This window comes from Salvelinus namaycush, chromosome 1, assembly GCF_016432855.1.
Source record: "Salvelinus namaycush isolate Seneca chromosome 1, SaNama_1.0, whole genome shotgun sequence".
Classification (NCBI taxonomy): domain Eukaryota; kingdom Metazoa; phylum Chordata; class Actinopteri; order Salmoniformes; family Salmonidae; genus Salvelinus; species Salvelinus namaycush.
In genome coordinates, this window is record NC_052307.1 from 55,894,611 (window position 1) to 55,920,500 (window position 25,890).

Here is a 25,890-nt window from a genome sequence, read left to right on the forward strand (position 1 = left end):
GACATTTTTTGGCAATAAAATCTACCGAACACATCTCCATGTCATGTTCTTTTAAAGTGCCGTTATGAAACTGACAAAATGAAATGAAAATCGCTTTTAATCGATCGTGCTGTCACAAGGAAGATATCGAAATGAAATGAAGAGTCGGTGCAGAGCAACGGGAAAGCTAAAAACAGGATAAAACATCATCATTCTGAGTTCTCAAAGAGCAATTACGCTGACACCTACTCTCTCTGTATTAGGCACACAATCACACCGTCACTCTCAAATCAAGATGTACTGTACGTTCACTTAAAACTTATATGTCAAACAGTTTAGAAAAAGGCAGATGAAGATTCTAACGAGAATTAAAGTAGCTCTCAGGGCTCGTCTGAGTTGCAAGCAATCTTCATTCACACTTGAAACATCCTATGCCAGACGCATCAACAAATTAAAACGTTCATCTCTGGGTGTTAACTTTCAAGACATACTGCACACAACTGCTTTAATCTCTTAAAGCGAGAGCATCACTGTTCTGCCCATCATTTGCAGTCTCATCTGCATGGTTCTGTACCACGACTCAGTCTTAAAGAAATACTGTCAGAGCCAACTTTGACCACTAGATGGCAGACTAAGCCTATGTATGTCATGTATGCTTTTTATATGGTGGAACAGCCGGATGGTTTATACTATTCTATGTCTACATCTATGCTTCACGCATACATCTATCATTACTCAGCCATTCACTAAGGAATCAGACTAAATGTCTATCAACAGCTTCATTTTGGAACACAGCCAATGGCATCCTAAATGTCTAACATACGGAGCCCCTCCCCCTCCGCCCCTAAACAAAATATCTTGTCGTAGTCCACCTAATAAACAAACAAATGTTTTTCTTTACATAAAAAGTCTCTGGTCTCTCAAGGGTGGCTTCTCCTTGTGATTTCCCTTCTTCTTTAAAAAAAAAAACTTCCAGTAATGAGTTACAGATTAAGCCCCATATTTGATTTTCACTGTTCATTAACTAAGCCACCTGGAATGTTATTATTTAAGCATGACATTTCGTCTCCCCCAACAACTGCCACTGCGGGCGGGAGATTTCCAGGCCAACTTTATAGATTCCTCATAACTTCCTCTCGGTTTTAATTTCCCATTCGTGTGCGGAACAGATGCACCTCACCAGCCAACCCAAGGACCTCGTTGACATTCCACTTGTGTCTGCCATCTTAAAAACAACTACTGTTTATCATACCAGGTCAATACTGTTTAAATAAATACTATCTGGTCAATGCTGTAGACTACATACTTTATCATTATAATGTAAGGAATCCTACCATTAGGAAAAGCATTACATGTATTATGCAAAAATAATAATATTGGGATGGGTAAATGCTACAATTTATACAACAGCATCAGGTCAGCAAGACTCTCTATATCTGTGACAACTGATTAGATCATTATTTGTATGAGAACGTATATATTTTACAGTAATTTGCAAAAATGCACCGTAGTCAAAAGGACTATTGAAAATGCTGAAAGGGTGATGACGCCCTCTACTGGTAAACTGTGAGATAACAGTCAGAATGGCCATTTACTGGAGAAGAGGGGCCTAGAAACCCAGGCATATGGTAAGAGGACACATAGCTCCAGGATCCATCCTGTGTTAATACATGTGTCATGCTTAACAGAATGGATAAATGAATAGACGGACAGAACAATGGCCTAACACAAGGCTGAGAGCATGTGTTGTAAACCGCCTTGGGAAATACTAGTGTTAGCGTGGGGGTCTCTAAGCAGTCTCTCACCTGACACATTCACAAGCCGTTTTGCTGTGAAAGCCTCGCTAGTGCGCAAACTACACAAGACTATTAAGCTAATCGGTTACTATGGAAAACAGTATAAATCCTTCTATTTTACATTGTGTTTTGCTCTGGATTTGTTACTGGTATGTAAAGGTTTGAGACAAAAATGTAGAATTTTTGTCTCAAACTAAAGCAGGAGAAGTAATTCCCCCAGATAATCCTAGCCTCCATGTATTGTAGATTAAGTGCTAGTCTTCTAATGATGTGGGTTTGACTGCATGAGACTTGAGTTTATCTGTAACATAAGTGCCATGGAAGTGACTGATGCCCTATGTACATTTGAGTCTGCTGCAGGCAGGCAGGCAAACAGGCAGTTACAATAGAGTACTGCCATTGAAGGTGCCTCTGAGGACTTTCTTCTCTCCCAGGCATCCGGGCGACAGTCGAAAAAGTGTTGTTTTTGGCAAAGGTAGGCCTCATTGTAAAGCCAGTATTTATAAATATGTAAATATGAACAGCACACACCACCGCTTGAGCGCGAGGAAGTGAACCCAAATCATATTTTTAGAAGGTTTTAATGAATACAGGATGTTTATGAATACCATTTGCTGTGATTCACAAAGACTAGAGGAATCCACATCCACCCCCATCCCTCAAAGCACCACTAAAGAAGAAAAAAGCACATTTGCGGTGAGACACAGCAGGATTTTGTGTTTATGGCTGTTTCTGCTCAGATCCCCATTAGAAAGCACACTACCGCGTTAAGGTGCACAAACAGTGACAAACTCCTGCATGTGGTAGTGGCACAATGAATAGGTTCCCAGCTTATACTGCATCAAGGAAAAAGATTTGAGTTTCCTTTTTAGGTAAGACAAAAGTACAAAAGGAGAATCCATATATGCGGGGGGGGGGGGGGGGCTATTTTGCTCTATCTGATATTGTATTTTTAAAGAATGGCACTACACAATGTAGGTATTGTTGTTTAAGATGTTATTTTATGCGTTCCTCCTTACCCGTAGGTATTGTATGAGACATGGGCGTACAGGAAAAAGCTAGGTCTTGGTTGAGAAACAGTGGGCTGGAGTGAGTGCCCTCCCTCTCCCAGGGACTGTTTCTGAGACTAAGATGGTTGGATAGATAATACCTCTGCTGAGCAATTTAAGCCCAAACACTCTGATGCAACAATCTGTCTTCTTTGCCTGATAGCGTCCCCCCCCCCCCCCCCCCCTTTTCCAAATGACTTTCTTTCATATCTAATTATATTTGCTAATGATCTTAGAAGAGAATAATGGAATGTGCTTGATCTATTGCCTTTTTTTTCCCAATACATAAATACAACACAGAGAGAATGGCTATTCAGATGGAAGAAGTATGCAAGATTGTAGTGCTTCTGATGGGCAAAATAACCCTTGAGCGCTAATGGAGGGATTTGAACTCACAGATCACAGAACAGCGAGAGCGTTATTCGAACTCCAAATTCAAACATGCAGTCACAATTTGAGCCTAATTTGACCAACAAATGGCACATAGGCCCATTTTTGTGTCATGGTCGTGACTTGAGGGTTGGTTGTGTGACTGGCAAGCAGTGGTGGAAAGGGTACCCACTTGTCATATTTGAGTAAAAGTATAGACCCTTAATATAAAATACTCAAGTAAAAGTAAAAGTCACCCAGTAAAATACTACTTGAATAAAAGTCTAAAAGTATTTGGTTTTAAATATACTTAAGTATCAAAAGTAAATGTAATTGATAACATGTACTTGTAAAAAGTATCAAAAGTCAAAAGTCAAAAGTAAAAGTATAAATCATTTCTAATTCATTTTAGAGGATTAAGACAGCACAATTTTCTTGTTGTTTTTAATTTACGGATAGCCAGGGGCACAATCCAACACTCAGACATAACTTACAAACGAAGCATTTGTGTTTAGTGAATCCATCAGATCAGAGGCAGTAGTGATGACCAGGGATGTTCTCTTGATAAGTGCGTGAATTGGACCATTTTAACTTTTGGGTGTCAGGGAAAATGTACGGAATAAAAACAACATTATTTTCTTTAGGAATGTAGTGAAGTAAAAGTAAAAGTAGTCAAAAATAAAAATAAAAATAGTAAAGTACAGATACCAAAAACTACTTAAGTAGTACTTTAAAGTATTTTTACTTAAGTACTTTACACCACTGCTGGCAAGGCATTAGCAGCCTGTTAGACCCAACAGTAAGGTGGGTTGTTTGAATGTGACCCCAGAGGGCAGGACCCTCACCCTAACGCGTGTGAGTCTCAAAGCAGGACAAAGTGTTGCATGAGTAGGTTTGCACAATGTGGAGAGCAAACTTGACCATGTGATCACTGACTTTTGCCTTCACCCTCCATTTTGTGTGGTAGAGCTACTGCTCATCTATCTATCTCTCTCACTCTATGCATGCCAATGTGCCTCTCTTTGGGCCCTGCTAATGAATAGCCCTGCACTCCCTTGCCAAGCCCCGGTCCCCTCTTAATCCTCTCCTCCATTCTTCCCTCTGTCTTTTTCCCACAGGCAGCCGGACAGCCATGCCATGACAGACGCACTAAACCCCCCGCATTAATGGAAGGAAATGGCATTCGATCTCTATTTGATCTCCTAATCATTTCTGCTGAAATGATAATGAGCGCCCTTCCAATCCTCCCACAGAGGATAAAATAAATAGAAGAGATCCTCTCTGTACCGAGAAATGACATCACAGACACTCCCCATGTACTCATAACCAACAAATAGCTCCCCTTTAAATGAGTAACATTTCAAATACACACACACACACTGGCGACTGCGGTCTGTGATTCTTTTCAGCTGACATAATCCTGATTGATTCGTTCAGCAGATAAAAACTCTGTCCACTTCTGCCCTTTACTGCGGTAACATAATACCAGCCTTTATTCGGCAACAATGTAACATAATGGCGTTGGAATGTGCAACCCAAAAAAATCTCATGCTTGTGGTTTGAGCACAAGCTGTAGTCTAATGTAGAAGGGGAGGGGAAAAAATAATTAACCACAGATTACCCAAGTGCGCTGGCGCTAACAAGGTCAACCAAAGGCTGTCGCTAAAAGTTTTTTTGTTGTCTTTGTAGAGGGCACATTCTGGTTGGTGGGACGAGCCGGGGATCTTCTGTACTCTACACCCCCCCCCCCCCCGTCACTATTGTAAAAGGGACCTTTTGTTTGGCAACGGGAAGAGGTGAGGTCATCTGTGCTCATCAGGCCTCATTTGAGTATGAAGTATGCTTTTTATTCTATCAAGCCTGTACGCAGGGAAGGCCTAGCTGTGCTTACATAGACCGCACACACTTCCTTCCTTCACTTACACATGGACTACAGGCTGGAAATGTTACCGTTACAGTTGTTAGTGATATTCAATGGACAAGAATGTCTGTGACAAGCTACCGTACAGTACATGACTTCAGGGCTATAAAAAGGAAGATGAGATCACAACACCTGTCAAAATGAAGGTTTCAATTCCACAACATACAGACATGAAAGAGCACACACACACACACACATACACACTCCCTCGAACACCGACACACAGGGACAGTTTCAGTTTTAGAGCCGTAGCGGCTAAAACAACATAAAGATATTCCGAGGCCCTCTCGCAGGCATGTCCTGTATTAATTGTCTGTGCTAATCTCACAGCTCTGGGCTCCCTCGAGTGTGTGGTATTATTCGCACTAGCATCACGCCACTGCCATATCTGGTTACTCATTTTGTGTGGCGTCGCGCTGCGGTGGGAATGGAGAAGAACGCTGAAGCGACTCTGTCTGCCTGGGACGAGGTCCCCTCTGAGTGACGAGAACGACACTGTCTGTCACTTCAGAGAAACGGAGGGGGGGAGTGAAAGACAGTGAGAGAGAGAGATGAGGAGAAACAGAGTGGGCCTTTAATCCACCACAGTGGGCCTGTCACTGCACCTCCTCACAGGTTCCCTACTCTACTACTACAGACAGACAAAGCATAGGAGCCTGCCTGCCGCTGAAGCACTTCCTAGGGCAGGAATCACCCTTACAATATAAGATGGGCTCCTAATGGATCAGGGACAGGAGTTTAAAACAAGAAAAGAAGGCAGCTGGAGACTTGGGATGTGCTCAGTGATGAGGATTCAGACTAGCAGGGAGATGCAGACAGGGAACACTTCGCTTTCTCTGTGTTCATCGTAAACTTTGAATACACTCGTGATTGTGGAAGCACCAACAGCATGATACAGAAACACGTCTTCTCAGAGAAGCTCTACAGTGAATAATCTGAGGCTTACTATCGTAATAAGGACAATAAAGAGAGTTTACGGGCAAGATCAAACAGTAGGGTGACACCAGAAATGTCTCTGAGTGCTACGTTGCACTAGCACTCTCTCTGTTGATCCCTCTCCTATCCTCCTCCTCCTTTTCCCCCGTTCCCCCTCCCACATCACCACAGTGTGCTGCAATGGAAAATCACGAGCACCTGGCTTGTTTTTTTTTTTTTTTTTTTTTAAATATGATTTTGCAGACTTCCTCTGGTCTCTGATGATTCAACAGTTCCCGGTATAACATCTGCTACTTACTCTTACTGGGTCTCAATTAAGACAGCGCTATTCATGAATCAACTTTTATTTATGTTTCTGTTTTTCACATATGTGCTCGAGAAAGAAGAGCCAAAAGGGCCAACCATGCTCAAAGAAGATGGTTAGAATAAGGTCAAAAAATGAGTAGAGACTTAGAGAAGCTCTGGCAGTAAGGGGACACGTATTAGAGGGAATAAGAACAACAACAGCTTTAAACCTACAAAAGCTGGGCTGTGAATTAGCATCCGCCTTTAAGAAGGGACCAAAGAGAAGTGGTGATATGATTATGTAAATGAAAACAGGATTTCCTGCTTGCTGGAAGCATTTCTGACCCATTCTCGTTGCAAATCCTCCATTTAAGAATAATTCCCGAAGGGAACCCCTCCGTTGCTTAACGGGATAATTATGATATACGAAACCTTCCAGGATCCCCCCCCCCCCCCCCCCCCCCCGCATTTCTCCGGCTCAGTCTTCCTCTCCCTCCCTCTCCTGCAATGGTCAGCCAGCACATCCAGGAGGCTCATTGTTTCCGCTCCAGTAACAGAAACAGTGAAGGAAACAGACGATTTTCTTCTGCAACTGCGTTTGACATACACAGGTTGTTAATTCTACAGCTTCTTCAAATGGGGGGGGGGGGGGGGGGGGTGTCCAAATATACTGACATACACCATCTCTGTTTTTACCTAACTCAAGACCAATTACAGATTATTATTGTTCTGGTGAAGTCCAATTCAATTTGAGGGGTATTATAGTACACATCTACATTGGGGCATTGAGTTTAACACCATATGAAGCTATTCTTTCTTTTTTTATCTCTAGTGGACTGTTTGGACTTTACTTCCTGGTGAATCCTTAGCCTTTGCTACAGCACAGTATCTCTAACCCCAGGCCTTAAGCAGTGACACCCTGCTCTTCATGATTAGACCAGCTCCTCCCACTAGGATCTTTCCTATTACCCCTCTCAGTCAGCCTGTAACATGTGACCTCAGTGTGGGAGAATGGAATTGTATCACATATTACTGCGCTCTCAAAGTACGTGTGTGGCGGAGCGTTGGGAGGCAGTGTGAAAGGCAGCCTCTTCAGGTTTAGTGTGGCGTCGTGAGTGCGTCCTTCGGCCCACGGTGGATGAACGCCACTGTCTAGCCTTAAACACTCAGTGAGAATGGAGGGACTAAAGCAGCCATGACCAGAGGCTATCAGCACAGGCCACATCTCAACCCCGGCTACAGTCCCCTTGTGATCTGACACAGCCCGTACAATACTACACACACACAGAAATCCCTTAAAAAAACGATACATGAAAAGGGCAAAGAGAAATCACTCCGGTACAAACATGTCATATTCAGATCTACAGTTTAATTGCAGGCTAGGCCGTTGTTTAGTTTTTTATTTACTTTAAAGACGTTGTTAGAGAGCAAGATGTCAAACTATTTAGTGCTGGTGTAAGCACTTACAGCAAGTCTTTTTTTCTTCACTTGACGCGGCCGTAAACAGTCGAGAAAGATCAAAACTGTTCATCTGAGACCAAGACTCCGTTTTGAGATGACAGATATGGCAAAAGTTTTCCGTGAGATTTTGTGTGAAAAGGGAAACAGATTCGTAGAGGCAAATCAAAGAAAGATTTTCGACGTATAAAGATGTGATCACTGAGGAACGTTGCACAAGGGGACGCGTCCTGTTAAAGTCCTCTCCTTTTTTTCAGAGGAGGTTGGGGGGGGTGGGGAGTGGGGGGGGCGGGAATGGAAGAGTAGGTGGGGCCTCTGTAGTGAAATGGCCCCCTACGCAAACTCACCACGGCAAAAAAAAGGAGATGTTCTCTTTCGCTCCGGAGCGATAATGTGTAATATCAATTATTTATCTCCAAACACTGTTTATGAAGCTGGGGTGGCGGTTCTAATAAGCAGAAAGCGGAACATAAAACTTCACAACACGGACGAGGCGCTTTTCAGAATCATTACTTTGTGTGCGCTTCTAATTGAGTCCTCATAAATTACCAAGTAGGTAAAGCCTTGGTGATGATTGTTCCTGCTCTTGGCCAGTACCGTGCCCTTGGAGGGACTAGACAAGGTAGTGACACCCTCAAGAGGAACACTTCATTGCTCTGTGCATGACACTCTGTCTGGTGTGGACAGTGTCTTACAGTACAGGTAGACGACATGACTGAGATGAGGATGAGAAAGGACCCACAGGGCACGGACGTCAATTCAACATCTATTCCACGTTGGGTCAACGTAATTTCATTGAAATGATGTGGACACAACGCTGATTCAACCAGTGTTTGGCCAGTAGGGAGAGATGAAAGGGGAGTTTACTGTCCAGACATATTGATTGAACAACTCAAAAATACAGTGTTCTTCAGTTTCTATGGCGCACATCTCACTAGTATAAAATAGGATCAGCATTATCATTAGTTGACTCATTTCCAGGATGGTAAGGCAGAAACAAGTCTAAAGGTAATGCAGAAACAATCCTATGTTGATCACTCACTCCTCTCATTGTTTCGACATTGAAATCCATAACATTCCTTTTGTTCCTTAGCCTTCTCTCTCCTTTCCCAAGGCTGAGAAACATCAGACATGAGAACCATTTACCCGTTTCTAATATAAAAACCCGGGAAATGTACCTGGGATTATAAGTCATTGACAAATAACCTTGCTGAGAGATGCAAACTAGATTTTGTTCAAAGCTCTCCGATAGCCTCAAAAGAGATTAGTTCAGTTCTTACCAGTTCAGTGATGTCACGGGGGAAATGTGTTTAAAGCCACATTGATTTATTGAAAGATTTCCAAATGAGAAGTCGTCTCTCGACTTAGCGGCGAGTTTGTGAGCGCGCACGCTTGTGTGTGTGTGTGTGTTTCTGCACCTCAAATAAATTAAACAAACTGCAAAGAACTGAGAACAGAGAAGACACATTTTTGAACAAATTAAGAGCAGAAGTTACACTTAGAGACTGCCGTTTGATGGCTGAGACAACCACTTTTCTTTTGTTGTTTTCTCTCTCTCTCTCTCCGTTTACCACATGCTGTTTATCCTGCTGAAAACAGTGATTGTACAGCGCTGAGACACACAGGAGAGCTGACGAGGTTGCATAATACGGCTTCTTTGTTCCCCTCAGGGAGAGAGCACAGCATTCATTTTACACTATTACCTTGTTTAAGAGTAATTATGAGCATCAGGTGCAGGGTGCTGTGGGAAACAGTGGGCTGTACAGGCCAGCCTATGAGTGGCCTGAAGTGGATGGGACCGGAACCCTCAAGATGTCACCCCACTCCCCTCACTCTCTTGATCACAAGGCCTCTCTCCCTGGTCTCTCGTTCTCTCTGCTCTCTCTCTCTGGTTCACTCTCTCCGTCTGTATCTCTCTCTTTTTCTCGCTCTTTCTCTCGATCTCATGCTGCTTCCTTTTAACTCATGAGGTCAGAAGAAACCCCTGGGCAGTTCTCCCAGAATTCTGAGCCTGGTGAAGTCCTGCAAAGTGCCTTCTGGAACTATGGAGTGACCGCCAGAAACACACTACCAGCAAAAACCTGATCATATCCATCCATAATAAATGCCCCAAATATGTTGAGATAAAGGTCAAGCAAGGGCATTTTAAGTGCTGTATTCAAGCAACTATGCCCAGATATTTCTTTCAGACTAACGTGATGCCCTTGGATGACGGGAAGGCCCATCGATGGCTGCCGTTCGGCCCCCTGCCTTCTCGCTGCTCTCCAGGCGTGGGAGGATGACAGCACAATGATCCCTTGTCCAAATGAAAGGCTTTGTGTATTCATCTATAACTGCCCACCTTGCAAAGATAACCAGCCACACTCAGGATCAATATAGAACAGACAGAATAAAAACAAAACTTCAACAGAAGATGGAGAATGTGTCTCTCCTCTCCTTTTCTTTATGGACAAAGAAGATAAAGAGGAGGGGATGACTGTTCGACTGACAGGAATCGGGACCAGTAGAGAGATCAGTGAATCCATCGAGCAACTTTAAGTCAAGGTTATTTCAAACTCCTAGTATCACATCTTAATTCTCTTATCTGTAAATGTAACCGGTTAACAGAGATCTGACATGCTTTTATATCAACGTATGAAACCGAGCAGGCGTACTGTCTGGTTGGACTGTAGGTTATCGCAGAGAGACAGGAGTGAACTTTTGGGGCGGGCGGGTGGACGCCTTTAAACGGCGGCGAGAGAAACACGGCTCTGCGGCAGTGAACAAACACAGCCTCTCCAGCTAAAAAGCGTGCCAGCCAAACACGGGATCAAACAGTCCAGCGTTTGGGTGTAACGATATCGACAGAATGTCATGCACACAACAAGGTCTGGGGAAAAAGGGGGGGTGGGGCTAGGGTGGTGTGTGTATAGTCAAAAAGACATACAAACACAAACAAACACACACACACACACACACAAACATCCTTGCCTGTCAATCAGCATAATACAATACAGCTACAATCTAGCGTAACATAAATGCAAGTAGTGGAGAACAAACGGCCAAGAGAACGCTTAGATGAGGAAACAAGCAGACGATTAAACTGAGTTCCATAAAAATAAAAAATAATTTAAAAATCCTTAAGCGGGTATTAAAAACATGTACAGTTGAAGTCGGAGGTTTACATACACCTTAGCCAAATACATTTCAACTCAGTTTTTCACAATTCCTGAAAATTTAATCCAAGTAAAAATTCCCTGTTTTAGGTCAGTTAGGATCACCAGTTTATTTTAAGAATGTGAAATGTCAGAATAATAGTAGAGGGAATGATTTATTTCAGCTTTTATTTCTTTCATCATATTCCCAGTGGGTCAGAAGTGTACATACTGTACACTCAATTAGTACTTGGTACCATTGCCTTAAAATTGTTTAACTTGGCTCAAACGTTTTGGGTAGCCTTCCACAAGCTTCCCACAATAAGTTGGGTAAATTTTGGCCCATTCCTCCTGACAGAGCTGGTGTAACTGAGTCAGGTTTGTCGGCCTCCTTGCTCGCACACACTTTTTCAGTTCTACCCACACATTTTCTATAGGATTGAGGTCAGGGCTTTGTGTTGGCCACTCCAATACCTTGACTTTGTTATCCTTAAGCCATTTTGCCACAACTTTGGAAGTATGCTTGGGGTCATTGTTCATTTGGAAGACCCATTTGTGACCAAGCTTTAACTTCCTGACTGATGTCTTGAAATGTTGCTTCAATATGTCCACATAATTTTGATGATGCCATCTATTTTGTGAAGTGCACCAGTCCCTCCTGCAGCAAAGCACCCCCACAACATGATGCTGCAACCCCCGTGCTTCACGGTTGGGATGGTGTTCTTCGGCTTGCAAGCATCCCTCTTTTTCCTCCAAACATAACAATGGTCATTATGGCCAAACAGTTAATCAGACCAGAGGACATTTCTCCAAAAAGTATGATCTTTGTCCCCATGTTCAGTTGCAAACCGTAGCTGGCTTTTTTATGGTGGTTTTGGAGCCGTGGCTTCTTCCTTGCTGAGCGATCTTTCAGGTTATGTCGATACTGGACTTGTTTTACTGTGGATATAGATACTTTTGTACCTGTTTCCTCCAGCATCTTCACAAGGTTCTTTGCTGTTGTCCTGGGACTGATTTGCAGTTTTCGCACCAAAGTATGTTCATCTCTGGGAGACAGAACGCGTCTCCTTCCTGAGCGGTATGACGGCTGTGTGGTCCCATGGTGTTTATACTTGTGTACTATTGTTTGTACAGATGATTGTGGTACCTTCAGGCATTTGGAAATTGCTTGTGGAGGTCTACAATATTTGTCTGTCTTGGCTGATTTCTTTTGATTTTCCCATGATGTCAAGCAAAGAGGCACTGAGTTTGAAGGTAGGCCTTGAAATACATCCACAGGTACACGTCCAATTGTCTCAAATGATGTCAATTAGCCTATCAGATGCTTCTAAAGCCATGACATAATTTTCTGGAATTTTCCAAGCTGTTTAAAGGCACAGTCAACTTTGTGTACGTAAACTTCTGACCCACTGGAATTGTGATACAGTGAATTATAAGTGAAATAATCTGTCTGTAAACAATAGTTGGAAAAGTTACGTGTGTCATGCACAAAGTAGATGACCTAACCGACTTGCCAAAACTATAGTTTGTTATCAAGAAATTTGTGGAGTGGTTGAAAAATGAGTTTTAATGACTCCAACCTAAGTGTATGTAAACTTCCGACTTCAACTGTAGATTGTTTTAGTAATTTCTCTCGCATGGGATGTCAACAGGACATATAATTCAGCAGCCAACTCAAAGGTGCCTATGGCTCATGTACTTCCACGTCTAAAGTGAGCTCTCTGCTGGAACACCACGACAGTCTATCAACTGTGTCCAAAACAGATATTTTAATACAAAAAAACCTCAAAACTTCTATGAGGATTTGATCAAATCCAGAGTTGATTAAATAATGATTTGGATGGAAAGAACGGATCCTGTGGTAACCTTCACCACATGCCCAATACAAATAGTGTAGAAACCCAAAACGTGGTTAGTCTGTATTCTGGACGGGGCCTGCTTCTTGTCTGTAATCAGACGTGTCAAAGCCTCCTGCTGACAGGTGCCAGAGCCCTCAGCGCTGTCGCTCACAGACTCAGAGTTTGATGTCCCACGCTGCTGGACACATTCTACATCCTCCATCACATGCTTCTGATTTAGAGTTTGGATCTAAGAATGGACTGACTGACTATCATCTAAACATGATACCCCCCCTAACCTAACAACTCTGCTGGGTTGGAGTTCCCTCTCAGTGCCCGTCTCAGACCTCTAGGTGGTGCTAAACTTTTAGATGTGGCGAGCCTGGGTGCGTGTGGGTGTATTTTCGAAAGACAATAAAAACATTAATTTGCCCTGAAATGATTCCTGACGTAAATGTAAAATGGTGCCCATTGGAACCCAGTAATGAAGCATGCGGCATCTCTGCAGCTCCTAATTTGACTAGTTAAATGACTCCATTACGTGTCTAACAGACAGAGGCAAATCATTTCTGGTCAGTTGAGGCTCACTTACCCACATCGTTGTGCTGGGGAAATGTAAAGACCTGTGTCTACTCTCCCCTTTTGTCTTTTTAGTCATCTGATTACAGTACCCCCACCCCCCCCCCCCCCCAAAAAAAAAAAAAACTGAAACTGATAGAAAAACACTTGGGAATGTGGTGACACAGGCCTGAAAATCCATTGGTATATATAAGGGGTATGGTACAGTATCTATGTATGTCTGTGTGTAAGTAGATCACCATGTTAATTACTCAACCCAGATACATGATCAACGTATAGGCACACATACTAAAGAAATGAACAGACAAACAAAAGCCACAATCTGTGTCAGTATTTTCCGTCCCAAAGAAGGCATATTTAATGCAGATTTGGGTAATCCTAACCATGTCGCGGAATTGGATTTTGCCGTCGGTGTAAAAACAGACAGAGAGAGAGAGAAAAAAATATTACAATATATTGAATTATTAAATAGACTGCCTGCTGTCCGTCACTGTCACTTAACACGTGTTGTTGGTGAAGTGCTGTCCTACCAGCCACTGCGTGGGACATCTGTTACTAAAATGAGCACCACCCTACTCCCACCCCCCTCCCCAAATCTGTATGCTATTGAAATGTATTCATTTGTTTGTTTGTTCATGTTGAAAGCTACTACAATGACCACACACAAGTGAACATCTATAAACACATACACACAGAATACACCTTCCTTTTTAATAATAACAATCCTTGGAGACTGTTCATGAGGGGCTGGCTTGTCGTAGCATGTCAGGAAATCAGATCCAGTATAATCTTCACTTTCATGGGACACAGCAGCAGATGCAGAGCAATTTACAACCGCATCCCTCCCTATAACCTCCCACCCTTAAACAGCAACATCCCTATAACCTCCCACCCTTAAACAGCAACATCCCTATAACCTCCCACCCTTAAACAGCAACATCCCTATAACCTCCCACCCTTAAACAGCAACATCCCAATAACCTCCCACCCTTAAACAGCAACATCCCTATAACCTCCCACCCTTAAACAGCAACATCCCAATCCACTCCTTCTTGTCTCCGTGATTGACAAGTTGCAGAGTGGAGAAGAAAAAAAAACTGAAGGGGCTAAAGATGCCTATATTTGAAATTCCTTCCCATGTACACCTGAATAACTGGTCATATTAGAGAACACTGTTGTCAAGCTGATGCTACCTGTGCATACATGTGTCTGGATTATATTATAGGGGCGGCAGGTAGCCTAGTGGTTAGAGCGTTGGGATCGAATCCCCGAGCTAACAAGCTAAAAATATGTCGTTCCGCCCCTGAACAAGGCAGTTAACCCACTGTTCCTAGGCCGTCATTGTAAATAAGAATGTGTTCTTAACTGACTTGCCTAGTTAAATAAATACAATTTAAAAAAAATGTGACTGTACATGAGTATATGTCTTCTCCTATCCAAAGTTGTGGACATAAATCGCATTACAGTAGTTCAGGCCTCCTCTGAAACGACTGCATTGACTTACAGTCCTTTACGGGGCTTGTCAGAAGAACAGTTGAAAGACCATAGCGACTGGACCTGTAGTAACATGGCTACGGTGGCCTATGCAGGTGACGGTGTGTTCATAAGCAGCTCTGTGAGTTGCCATGCCTCTGATTAGCATATAAATCAGTTGCTCTAATTACATCATATTAGCAGGACAAGGAGAGAGGGACTTACAGTATATATATATATATATATATATATATATATATATATATATATATATATATATATATATATATATATATATATATGGTGTGGCGTGATGAGCATTGACCACTGCGTGTGCTTGTAATCTGGCACTTCCTGGAACACATGGAAAGTGCAGCAGACCGGAAACCACAGATTAGGAAGGTACTGGATACACTAACGCCACGTTCACCAGGGCTTAAAGTATAATAGACTGACTAGTCATAGGAAAGATATAAGCCCCTTGCGTCTGTTCCTTTGGCGTGACACGTGCACATAAGAGGATGCGGGGTGTTTCTGCTTTAGTAGTGAGGGCTGGGGATAGGGTTATGAGGAGACGGATGTGCCCTGCTTCAGCTTGGAAGGACGATTCCCGACTGATTGACTGAAGACGAGGGCATATCATGAAGACGGAGTCCGTCTCAGTGGATTGACATGGTTGTTGGGGACTGAATCCAACCGAACACGATGACCTAAAAAAATCCACGAACTTCACTATTGATCCAGACCCCCCCGTCCATCCATCCACCCCACCTCCTATAGATTGTGGGATAGTGAGGGCCCAGGGGGCACCACCGTCAGTTAGTCCCCGTCAAGAAATGCCGCCCCTGAGCATACTCTGTGCCACTAATGCCACCAGCTGCTACAAGCGCTGCCCTATGTGAGTAAGAGCAGGGCCTAAGTCTCCTGGACATAAAAGGCTTTAATGCGATAGGTAATTATGTAGTCTGATCTCACAGACAGGGGATTTAAAAGCTAACTATACCACCAGCACCCGCCCTCCTGGAAACACATATCAATGTCTATGAATAACTGGATGATAGATAGACTGAAATAAAGATAGATAAGAGATAGGGATATTGAGATCCAGATAGAGATGGCGATGAAGATAGAGGAAGAGAGTGCGAGGGTTGAGAGATAGAGAAAGAGAGATATGGATTTGTCTTTGGATTTAATGAGAAAAAGCATTCCACTTAGAATGAGGAACTTTCTCCACTGACACGCAACAGGCTCTGACGTTAGACACTCAATAGAAAAATGTTGTTAGGCCTCGTATCCTACCAGCTACATGTGTCAGACGTTAAAAATATATCTCCAGTATTGAGGAGAATATGTCTGACTTTTATGTGCACAGACTGGCCTTTCTGAAGTCAAGTGGGGTGTTTTCATGGCTGGGCGCCCCCCAGTGCCCGCTTCCTCCCCCCTCTTTAACTCTCACTGGCGTTTTTGACTGTTGATCCTCCTGAAGAGGACAGATCAAATATTCCACTCGAGTCGGAGCCTTCCGTTTCGGGCGCAGATATGATTGGGGTTGACGGACGGGCCTGGTTTGAAGTCTTAACAGACAGCTCTACTTTGATATCCTCGCTCCCAGTGTATCACCAAAGACACAGGGAAGAGAGGAGGGGGGGAGAAGAGAACGAGAGAGATGAACAAAAGCATCTGTGGAGTGGTCAGGGCCAGCGGCAGCTTGAGTCGGAGGCTTTTTGAAGTCCCCCCCCACCACCCCACCACCCCTCCTCTTCCCCAAAGCCCCTACTGCCTCCCCACTACTCTCTCTCTCTCTTCCCTAATGGTCTCTGGTAGCACCCATTGCTGACACACTAGATGGTGCCGCTCCACGACACCACTGCTCAACCCCGTAGAGTTGTTCCCTACCTTTCACGCGTATTTTAATCACAATAAACCCATAATCATAATTGTGTTGATTATAATCATGCAATAATTCTACATCAAGCCTATACTGACTGTAATTACTTTTTCTAAAAGGTCCATTATTCGAATCAAATGTAGAGTAGTGTACAGTGATGTACACTCAATCATAGAATATTGACATTACCATGAAGAAATGCTCACCTAAATATTAGACATACAGTACAACTGTGAGACAAAACAGATGTCCTTTGTCACGGTAGGAATGAAAGAGTTAACTGCTTTTTTCCTATTGTAAATGTCTCCCTTATGAACAGATTTTGTTGCTGCTTAAAGTGGGCTCAAAATTAAAGCATATCGCTTTACACACATATTGCATGCATATTACGGAGCCCCAGCTGCCCGAGCCCTGCTCTTAAGAGCCATATGATTAAGTTAGGGGGGGTGTATCAGATAAGATTTAAGCATCCTCTCCTCATGGGCACCCCTTCGCATTTTACAGGGGACTTATTAAATGGGGGAAATGACATTATTTTCCTGAGTGTATGTGTAATTATTGCCACACACCTGTGACTCCTGCCATCTTCGACAGGATGAGAGGAGGAAAGAGGGAGGGAGAGACACGGAGAAGGAGAGCGAGAAATGTCGTTTGGAGCGACGGGAGTTCTCATTTTGAGAAAAAAAAGAGAGAGAGAGAGAGAGAAAAACAGAGAGCTTGTTAATCAGAGTCTTTCTGTCACTCGCAGTACACTGGTATCCTAATGAATCACACACTGTCAATGACATCACAACCCCCTGATGGAGGAACATCTTTCAGCAGATCCAACCAATGCCGTCGTTCGGGAAAACAGGGACTAAAACAACAAACTGAAGTGGACAAAAGCTTTGCTGAGAAGATAGACTAAGAGAGGAGGGGGGGGGGTAAAGTCTTCGAAATCCATCCGTACATCGTTCTAAATTGGCAATCCTATTTATTTGAACAAAATGTTGCTTGAATTTTTTATTTTTTTTCTCTCGCTGCCGTCGTTTTAAAATGACCACCCTGATTAAGGCAACATGTGAAATAGCACTCAGAAGACAAAGGAAATGACCTATTAAGATGGCGAAATGATCTTCCTTCACGCTTGCTCCAAAAAGTGACTCACGATGTCGTAATTGTTGACCTTTGACACTGACCATAATTCTCCTCCACTCGACTGTAACAGAATATTTCAGCATCCCTTTCAGAAGCCACGCACTCTATGTTCTCTCCGTCCTTACAGGGCGCCAGGGCCTCAAATGTCATCGCAGCACATCAGACCCTCTATGACTCCACACCCCCGTGTGAGCACATGGGAAAACGATGGGAAAGAAAGGAAATCAAATCAAATCTGAAAGTCGGGAATGAACAAAGTCATTAAAGAGACTCTAGTCTTGTTGATAACCATCAGCATATTGTCTGGGTCACTTAACATGACCTTCTTAAGCTAGCTGATTTTTATAAACGTTTTTTTTGTTGCTTTTGACATTTTGGATCGGGTGTTTGTAAAAACAAATCACGTCAAGGTTTTACTGTCAATTCTGTTCTCCTGTGTGGCTCTAAAAGCAGGGAAATAGCAGTGTTTGGTGTAATGTTTAATAGAAAACAGATGGTTGCAGATGTAGGGCCTTGCAGTGGTGGTGACATGCCTTTAATGTTTTAGAGTGGTCTTGCTGTAAATGTTGAAGCAGCTGTTTCCACCCGTTGTAAATTGTGAGTTTTAATTCATGATTGACAGCTATTGGATTTACTGTAAATTCCAGAAATGAATATGGAAGCGATGAAAAGAGAGAGGGGTGGACGAAGGGGGTGGGGGTAGATGGGGAGCGGGGGTTTGGCGCTGTTTGGCACTGAATATATTCCTCCCAGCCCAAACCCTGTTCATTTTCTACTTTTTATTTTTTAAACCACTGAGCCACAGTCTGTTTAAACACAAGGCTGTGTATCCAGCTCCATACGCACTGATACTCAGATGTACAGGAATATTAAAATATGAGCGAGCGAGGAGAGGGTGGAGAGAGAGGGAGAGAGAGAGAGAGAGAATGAGGTAGGGTGGAGGCTGGAGTTATATTTGTATGTGTTTGTTTAGCTGCTGTTCGTTTAGTTTTAATGTCAGCCGCAAGAAGAGTTCCCCTGATGCTCATGGTTGATTGTCATCAATTCGCTTCTTGGCATTTAAACCACCTGCTTCAAATACAGGTATTTGAAGTGCAAATACACTGCATATGCCCAGACAAATTAAAAAACATGGGGAGTAAACACTTTTGAAGTCAGAACTTTTTACAATTTTTTCATCAGGGAGTTGCACTGTCAAATATTATTTTCTTGAGGAGGAAGGCAATGCCAGACAGATAATGCTTTTCACAGTGAACCTGCATAATACTAACTGGTTATATATTTATTTATGGTTTTGTTCACAAGGCATACAAAAAGGTTCTGTTTTATCTTACCCCGAGCTCGATTGTTGTGCCTCTCGAGTGAGTTCGATTAAGTTTTTTTTTTTACAGACACAGTGAGAAAATATAATTTTTTCATGACGCTACTGTTATTTAAACATCAATAGCCATACATCTTCTTAAACATTGGCTCACTCTCATATGGATATTTGAATATGATCATTACTTTTGCCCCCATATGCTTTGTCTTCCTGCGTCAGCTCCTAGTTGTAATATCCAATATTGCTGCCTCTGCATTCAGCCAAAGCCAATGGCCCTTGTTCAATTCATTTAATTGTATCAGTGAATCCAACTCTGCCCAGTACGGAAGTGACGACATTAACGAGGACATATTTTAATGAACTCAGAGCCTAAGAATGTGTAGCGCTAACCAAATTATAGCAGTTCCCCCCCCAAATTTTTGGCGTCTATATTTTTGAAAATCTCTTTCCCATTCAGACCCAATTAAAGTGAATCCTGTGATAAGGATGAGCTTTTTAATCAGGCAGATGGGCAGCCAGAAAACACTGGGTCTGCACTGTCTCATCATCATCATGATCATGACCGTCATCATCAGCATCATGTGCATTTCTATCAAACCGTCTGATGAAACAATGATGATGGCATCAAGCTAACAGTCTGGAACATAGAATCTACTTCTAAAACTTCAGGTATGCTGCGCTACACTTAAAAAAAAAAAGAGTAGCGAGAGAGAGAGAGAGAGAGAGACAAAACAAAACCTGTGCCTGCTGCCCAAATGCTCTCTTTTCCTCTACTTTTGATAAAGTTGCTGAATGTTGTTTTTCAAATTAACGAGCAGGCTTTTCATTTTGTCAGATGAAGAGGAGGAAGAGGGGGGGGGGGGGCAGTGTTGATCATGAAACAGATTCATTAGCACTAGTGAAATCCACTACTCCTCGTCTGCCTACGTCCTGCACGCCACACCTTGCAGCTTATTGATTTGCTTAAATTACAGGCTGACGAGCTTGGGACATGGCAGGGATCGGCAGGGTTCTCTCCATGAAACGGCTGTCACTCCTGTTGACGAGCACAATGCCAGCAGAAGCAAGGCGATGTTGCCATGATTGTTCACGGGCCTGTCAACAACGCCAGACAGAAGCCCTGACGAGGTGTTACCTAATTGTGTTTTAAAAAGCGATGACACTTTGTCTAGTTCTCTCGATACATCTCTTAATGCAATTAAACATCCTAAAAAAAACAAGGTATGGAAGTGTGGGGAGGGATGGGAGGTAGTGTACAGTGGGGGGGGGGGGGGGGGGGGGGGGGCTATGCAGTATGCACGGACTACCTGCAGAGTGTAGCCATCCAAATGAGAACATAATAAAAACATCAGAGAAAAGGGCTATTGTCTCGGAGATGACAACAGCATTCGAAAGTCAGGTAATTAAAAAACGATCTTAGTGTTTTGCCAAAGTGGCCGTCATTGCTGAAGTTGAAGTTTTGCAGAATTCTTTCCCACTTATTGTTCATCCATATTGCAAATAATGAGGCAGAAAAGACAAAAAGAAAACAATAACAACGAAGAAGAAGAAGAAGAAGAAGGAGAAGAAAACAAATCTATCAAATTATTAAAATGAAAAGTTGCTCTGTCCTCAAGGACACGGAGTTCTCGAGCATTCTGTTGTAGCTGTCCAGTAGGAAAAATGAGACACATCTTGGACGGGAAGCAAACGAGAGGAGGAGGGAGAGGGAAAAGACAGAGAAATAAAACCCAACTCCCATCTGATGACCAGCTTGTCTATAATACTGAATCCATGTCTTTTGCCAAGTCCTCGTGATACAGAAATATGATAAGTGCAGATTTTGAAAGATTCTTTCCGTTTTTCTCCCAGGCCTTGGAGGAGAGATGACAAAATGCATGCCATGAAAAATCAGGTGCCTAATTTTAGTCTCTCGAACCCATTTTACATGATCAGAGATTCAAATGTTAAGAAAGAGAAGAAGAAAAGATGTTGCATTCATCTTGTATTTAAAAAAAAAAACAATAACAGGACAGATGATGCGGCCATCTTGAGATCGTTTGTCATCTGTCAGCCTCCGTTGACCTTGCAACAAACAGAGAGGTGCTGATACCATCTTTGCGGAAAAGGAGCGCTGTTGTTTTTTTTGGTAATAAAGACACATTTTGCCTTCCATTTGCACTGCCAGTTAAAAGCGCACAAACAAGGAAATCCATTATGGAACGCTACTTATAAGTGTGACCAATCCTTGTTCAGTCAATTAGAGGCTGAAGCCCGGGAATATGATGTTTGTCTGTTAGCATCTGTGGCATACAGATCAGCCTGGATTTGACGATGGAGAGGGAGATTTGGTTCACTTTTTTTTAAAGAGGGGGAGAGAGATGGAGGGATGAGGAAGGGAGGGCAGGGCAGCCGAGCTCTGCTTATCGCTTTCTATTTCCCTTTTTTTCATTTCCAAACGCATTAATGTGCACAGCTATGCGCTTTGCCATTGTTCTGTGTTTAAAAGCTTAAAGAATGTGTTTGTATAACTGGCAAAACTAGTGGTGCGGAGCTCGTCAAAAGCGTGTACTTAAAGTTGGTAGGAAAATAGGACACAAAGGGTGATATATAAAAAGTGGTTCATAAGAGAAGCTTCCCAGAATGAGCCGGGATGAGGTTTCACATTAAAAAAAGATGTATCTCAAAGTACGGTGTTAATCCACAGCTTCATCCCTCCACCCTTTTTCCCCGCGTCCAATAAAAACTATAAACCATAAAGTTCTTGCAATTTCTGGAAACTGGTGCATGCTGGGCTTGATTTTACAAGAATTTCTGCCTCGCGAATCCTGAACCCAGAATTCATCCTCAGCTAGAAGGCCACGTTTCAGAACAGATAACTACACAACAGCACACATTTCTAATGGGGAATAAAATACTACATCAATGTTATGAAGTGGAGTTTTTAGCTTTGTGGCTGAATCATATGAAAGACTGTACGTATATACACAAATGTATGTATGCGTGTGGACTTTTATATTATTATTCTAATTATTATTTACAACATGCAGGCTACTGCAGGACGACAGACTCACTACAGTGCAACAAGCTACTTCAATGATGAAGCATTCATTAATATTGTATTCTTATTGTCTGCGTGTGTGTGTGTGTTTGTGTAGAACAGAGAGAAATAAATAAAGAGAAAGAGAGAGAGAGAGAGAATGAGAAAGGGAGAGAGAGACAGTGTGTATTTGCGTTTGTCTTTTCTTTATGTTTCTCATTTCTGGGTATAATTCAATCTCACAAGGTTTCCTTTGGGATAGCTACTCATATCAGCAAATCAAATGCAGATTCATCCAGATTATGTCAAAAACACTTTTTTTTACCAGGTTCACAAGTTGAACCTGGTAAACTTTCAGATTCTTTCAAACTTGCATGAGTGTGTCTCTGTGTGCCTGATTGTATGAGAGAGAGAGACAGAGAGACAGACAGAGAGACAGAGAGAGAGACAGAGAGATGGGATCAAGGGCCAGTTATTAGGTTTGTCAGGAAACAAAAGCCCCACTGTTGGAGACAGCTTAAGCTGAGCAGTTACTGTACCTTTCAAAACTAATATGTAACCATATCTGTTTTAAAAGGACGATTCATATTACTGTGAATGCAGGAGAAAAGTTGTTCCCATCTCCTAGCCCCAGGAAACTCGAGTCCAGGCCTAATGGCCCCTCAATTGGAGGGTGGCCTTTTGTGGAAGGCATCGCATTTGAAAAGATGGGAACATTAAAGTCTTGTAATGATGTAAAACATCTTCAGCTTTTTTTGACAGTACAATGGCGCTTATTGTGCTTTATCGTAGCCGTGGCAACTCAAAGGTCATTTTGTATATGACTCTGTGGACAAGGGCAGCACTGAATGAAAATTAGGTTATATGTGATCAACTAAGTTATTAATCAGATTAAAATGGATTCTCTTTGGCTCCTAGTTAACAAGGCTCAGAGAGAGAGAAGAGAAATTAGTAAGAGCCAGAGAGAGAGAGAGAGAGAGAGAGAGAGAGGAAACAATAGAACACTCTTATTTTCTCAGTCTGAGAAGAATGTAATTGTTTCAAACATGAAATCCTCGTCAAAAAGGCAGGCGCGAAGCAAGAACACACACACATAACATGCCTGTGTCTACGGTAAAGCAGATGTCCTTGCAGGGCCTCTCTTATAGCCTCATCCTAGGTAACCTCTGTAATCCTGATTAAATGACTGTAATTAGAGCGACAACTAGTCCACCTCCCCCATATTTCTCAACCAAAAAAAACAATGCACCATTCTAAATCCGGTCTATGGGATTTGCATGAAACAATGCAGAAGCGGGTGCTGTATATTTCCATCTCTACAGAGGAATCAAGTGCATTTCTTTAACAGCTAATGTTATAATGTGTTGGGCTTATTTCTTTAGGCAATAACGTTTCCCTCTTCGTGAAACGTCTCATTTTTTATGTTTAAATCAAACATGGCTTAGTGGTTTGGCTCATCCTTCACAAGACAGCGAGACCGGAAATAACGCTAGTTATTTGCCCCTAATTGCTACGGTATACTTTTCAAAACACCGCTGTTGCTTATCTGTCTATACTTGTGTTATTGTGTGTGTGTTTTCTTAGTAGCATCACGCTATGGTACCATTGATGTTGAATAATAGAGCGAATAAAAGGTGACATAGATTCTTTTTTCCCCCTCCTCTCGTTGTACCCGCTCTCTCTTTCTCTCTGTTGTCATTGAAGTTCCTGTGCATTCTCTCATTATGTGTTGGCTGGCGGTGTAAGTACGCTTATTATGTTTGTGCTGCACGCGTGGTGTACCTGCACTCTCGCAGGAAGAGTTACTTTATCAGTACAACCCCTCCGAGGCTGACTCCTTACATCTAAGGGCGCCTTGGGAAGAGAACCCTGGCGCTAAGAGGAATATCTCAAATTTGAACAAAGTCTACAGGAGTGAGAAAAACAAACACCGAAATAACAAGATGGAAAGCAAAATCATATCAAATGCGGTATATTGGGTTGGAAGGCCAATTTATAACCCATTGTTTTATGTTTTGTTATATTGAATATAATGCACCCACACGCACATACAGAGACACACACATGCATCCATTACCGTATGAATGGGAACAGCTACTCTCTGCAACTCCCAAGATCCCAGCCTGGATTTTGTCTCCCGCTCGCCTCTAAAATAATGAATAGAATAATTGTCATGTAGCTGTTAGCATCCGATATTCATTCTCTACTTCCGAGGTGAACTTGATACTTCAATTCCCTGTACTTTCAGGAAATGATGAGGCCAATATCATCAAGGTAATCGAGCTAGAACGAGAAGGAGAGAACATGAAGCCTTTCAAAAGCTTTTCAGCACAGAAGAGTTCATATCTGGGAAATTAGCAGGGGGGGGGGGGGATCTTTTTAGAGATCCCACAGCTGCTAAGGGAGAGCAACAGGTATCATCCAGAGGGGTTGAAAACAGCTATTACAACTAATTGCTCTTTGAAACTAGTATTTGCCCTGGTGAGTGACAAGGTGATAATTCACCTCGGCGCAAGTTAAAATGGTAATATTGCACATGTGAAATAGCACCTCTGCCTCACCCGTCAACTCGTCATCTCACACTGCACAATGCACAAAAAGAGTATCGCCAACACTGTCTGTCGCCTAAGAAACTCAGAGAAACCGACATCCTCCAGACAGCTTAATCGTGGGAGAACTTTCCCCTTCCAGCGATGTTATCAAATAAAGACTCCATGGGTGTGGGAACGATCCACAGAAGGCTGATCTCACCGGCGTTTTGTACGGGGGAGCAGTGAAGATGGTCAGGGACCTATTGGGTTGACCCATGCAGGGAAGGAAGTGCGTCGCTCCCAGTCGGGTAGTTCGTCAACTCACTACTTTTAGAAGGGATCGTCAGTGTGAGACAGGTTCTCGTTGACATTAGTGCATGGAATTAGTGTTAAACACAATCTCACTAATTTCAGCACACATCATCAGTGTGAGACAGCCTCTCATGGCCGTTAGCACACGCACAGGTGTCTTAGTGCATTGAGCTAACCCAGCCCCCCCTACTTGTCAGAGCTGTGTGGCTGTTTGTACCCAGCTCTCCCTACTTATCAGAGCTGTGTGGCTGTGTTTGTACCCAGCCCTCCCTACATGTCAGAGCTGTGTGGCTGTTTGTACCCAGCCCTCCCTACTTATCAGAGCTGTGTGGCTGTTTGTACCCAGCCCTCCCTACTTATCAGAGCTGTGTGGCTGTTTGTACCCAGCCCTCCCTACTTATCAGAGCTGTGTGGCTGTGTTTGTACCCAGCCCTCCCTACTTGTCAGAACTGTGTGGCTGTTTGTACCCAGCCCTCCCTACTTGTCAGAGCTGTGTGGCTGTGTTTGTACCCAGCCCTCCCTACATGTCAGAGCTGTGTGGCTGTGTTTGTACCCAGCCCTCCCTACTTATCAGAGCTGTGTGGCTGTGTTTGTACCCAGCCCTCTCTACTTATCAGAGCTGTGTGGCTGTGTTTGTACCCAGCCCTCCCTACTTATCAGAGCTGTGTGGCTGTGTTTGTACCCAGCCCTCCCTACTTATCAGAGCTGTGTGGCTGTGTTTGTACCCAGCCCTCCCTACTTGTCAGAACTGTGTGGCTGTTTGTACCCAGCCCTCCCTACTTGTCAGAGCTGTGGCTGTGTTTGTACCCAGCCCTCCCTACTTATCAGAGCTATGTGGCTGTGTTTGTACCCGGCCCTCCCTACT

At 43.0% G+C, this 25,890-nt stretch overlaps 1 protein-coding gene across 1 annotated transcript in view; it reads right to left on the reverse strand.

The window, feature by feature from the left end:
* Positions 1-25,890, reverse strand: part of LOC120052251 (zinc finger protein 536-like) — a 114,873-nt gene that overhangs the window by 18,576 nt on the left and 70,407 nt on the right. Inside the window, exon 4 of the mRNA XM_038999074.1 lies at positions 15,520-15,527. Within this exon, the coding sequence (XP_038855002.1) occupies positions 15,520-15,527 (8 nt within the window). The remainder of the gene's footprint in view (positions 1-15,519; positions 15,528-25,890) is intronic.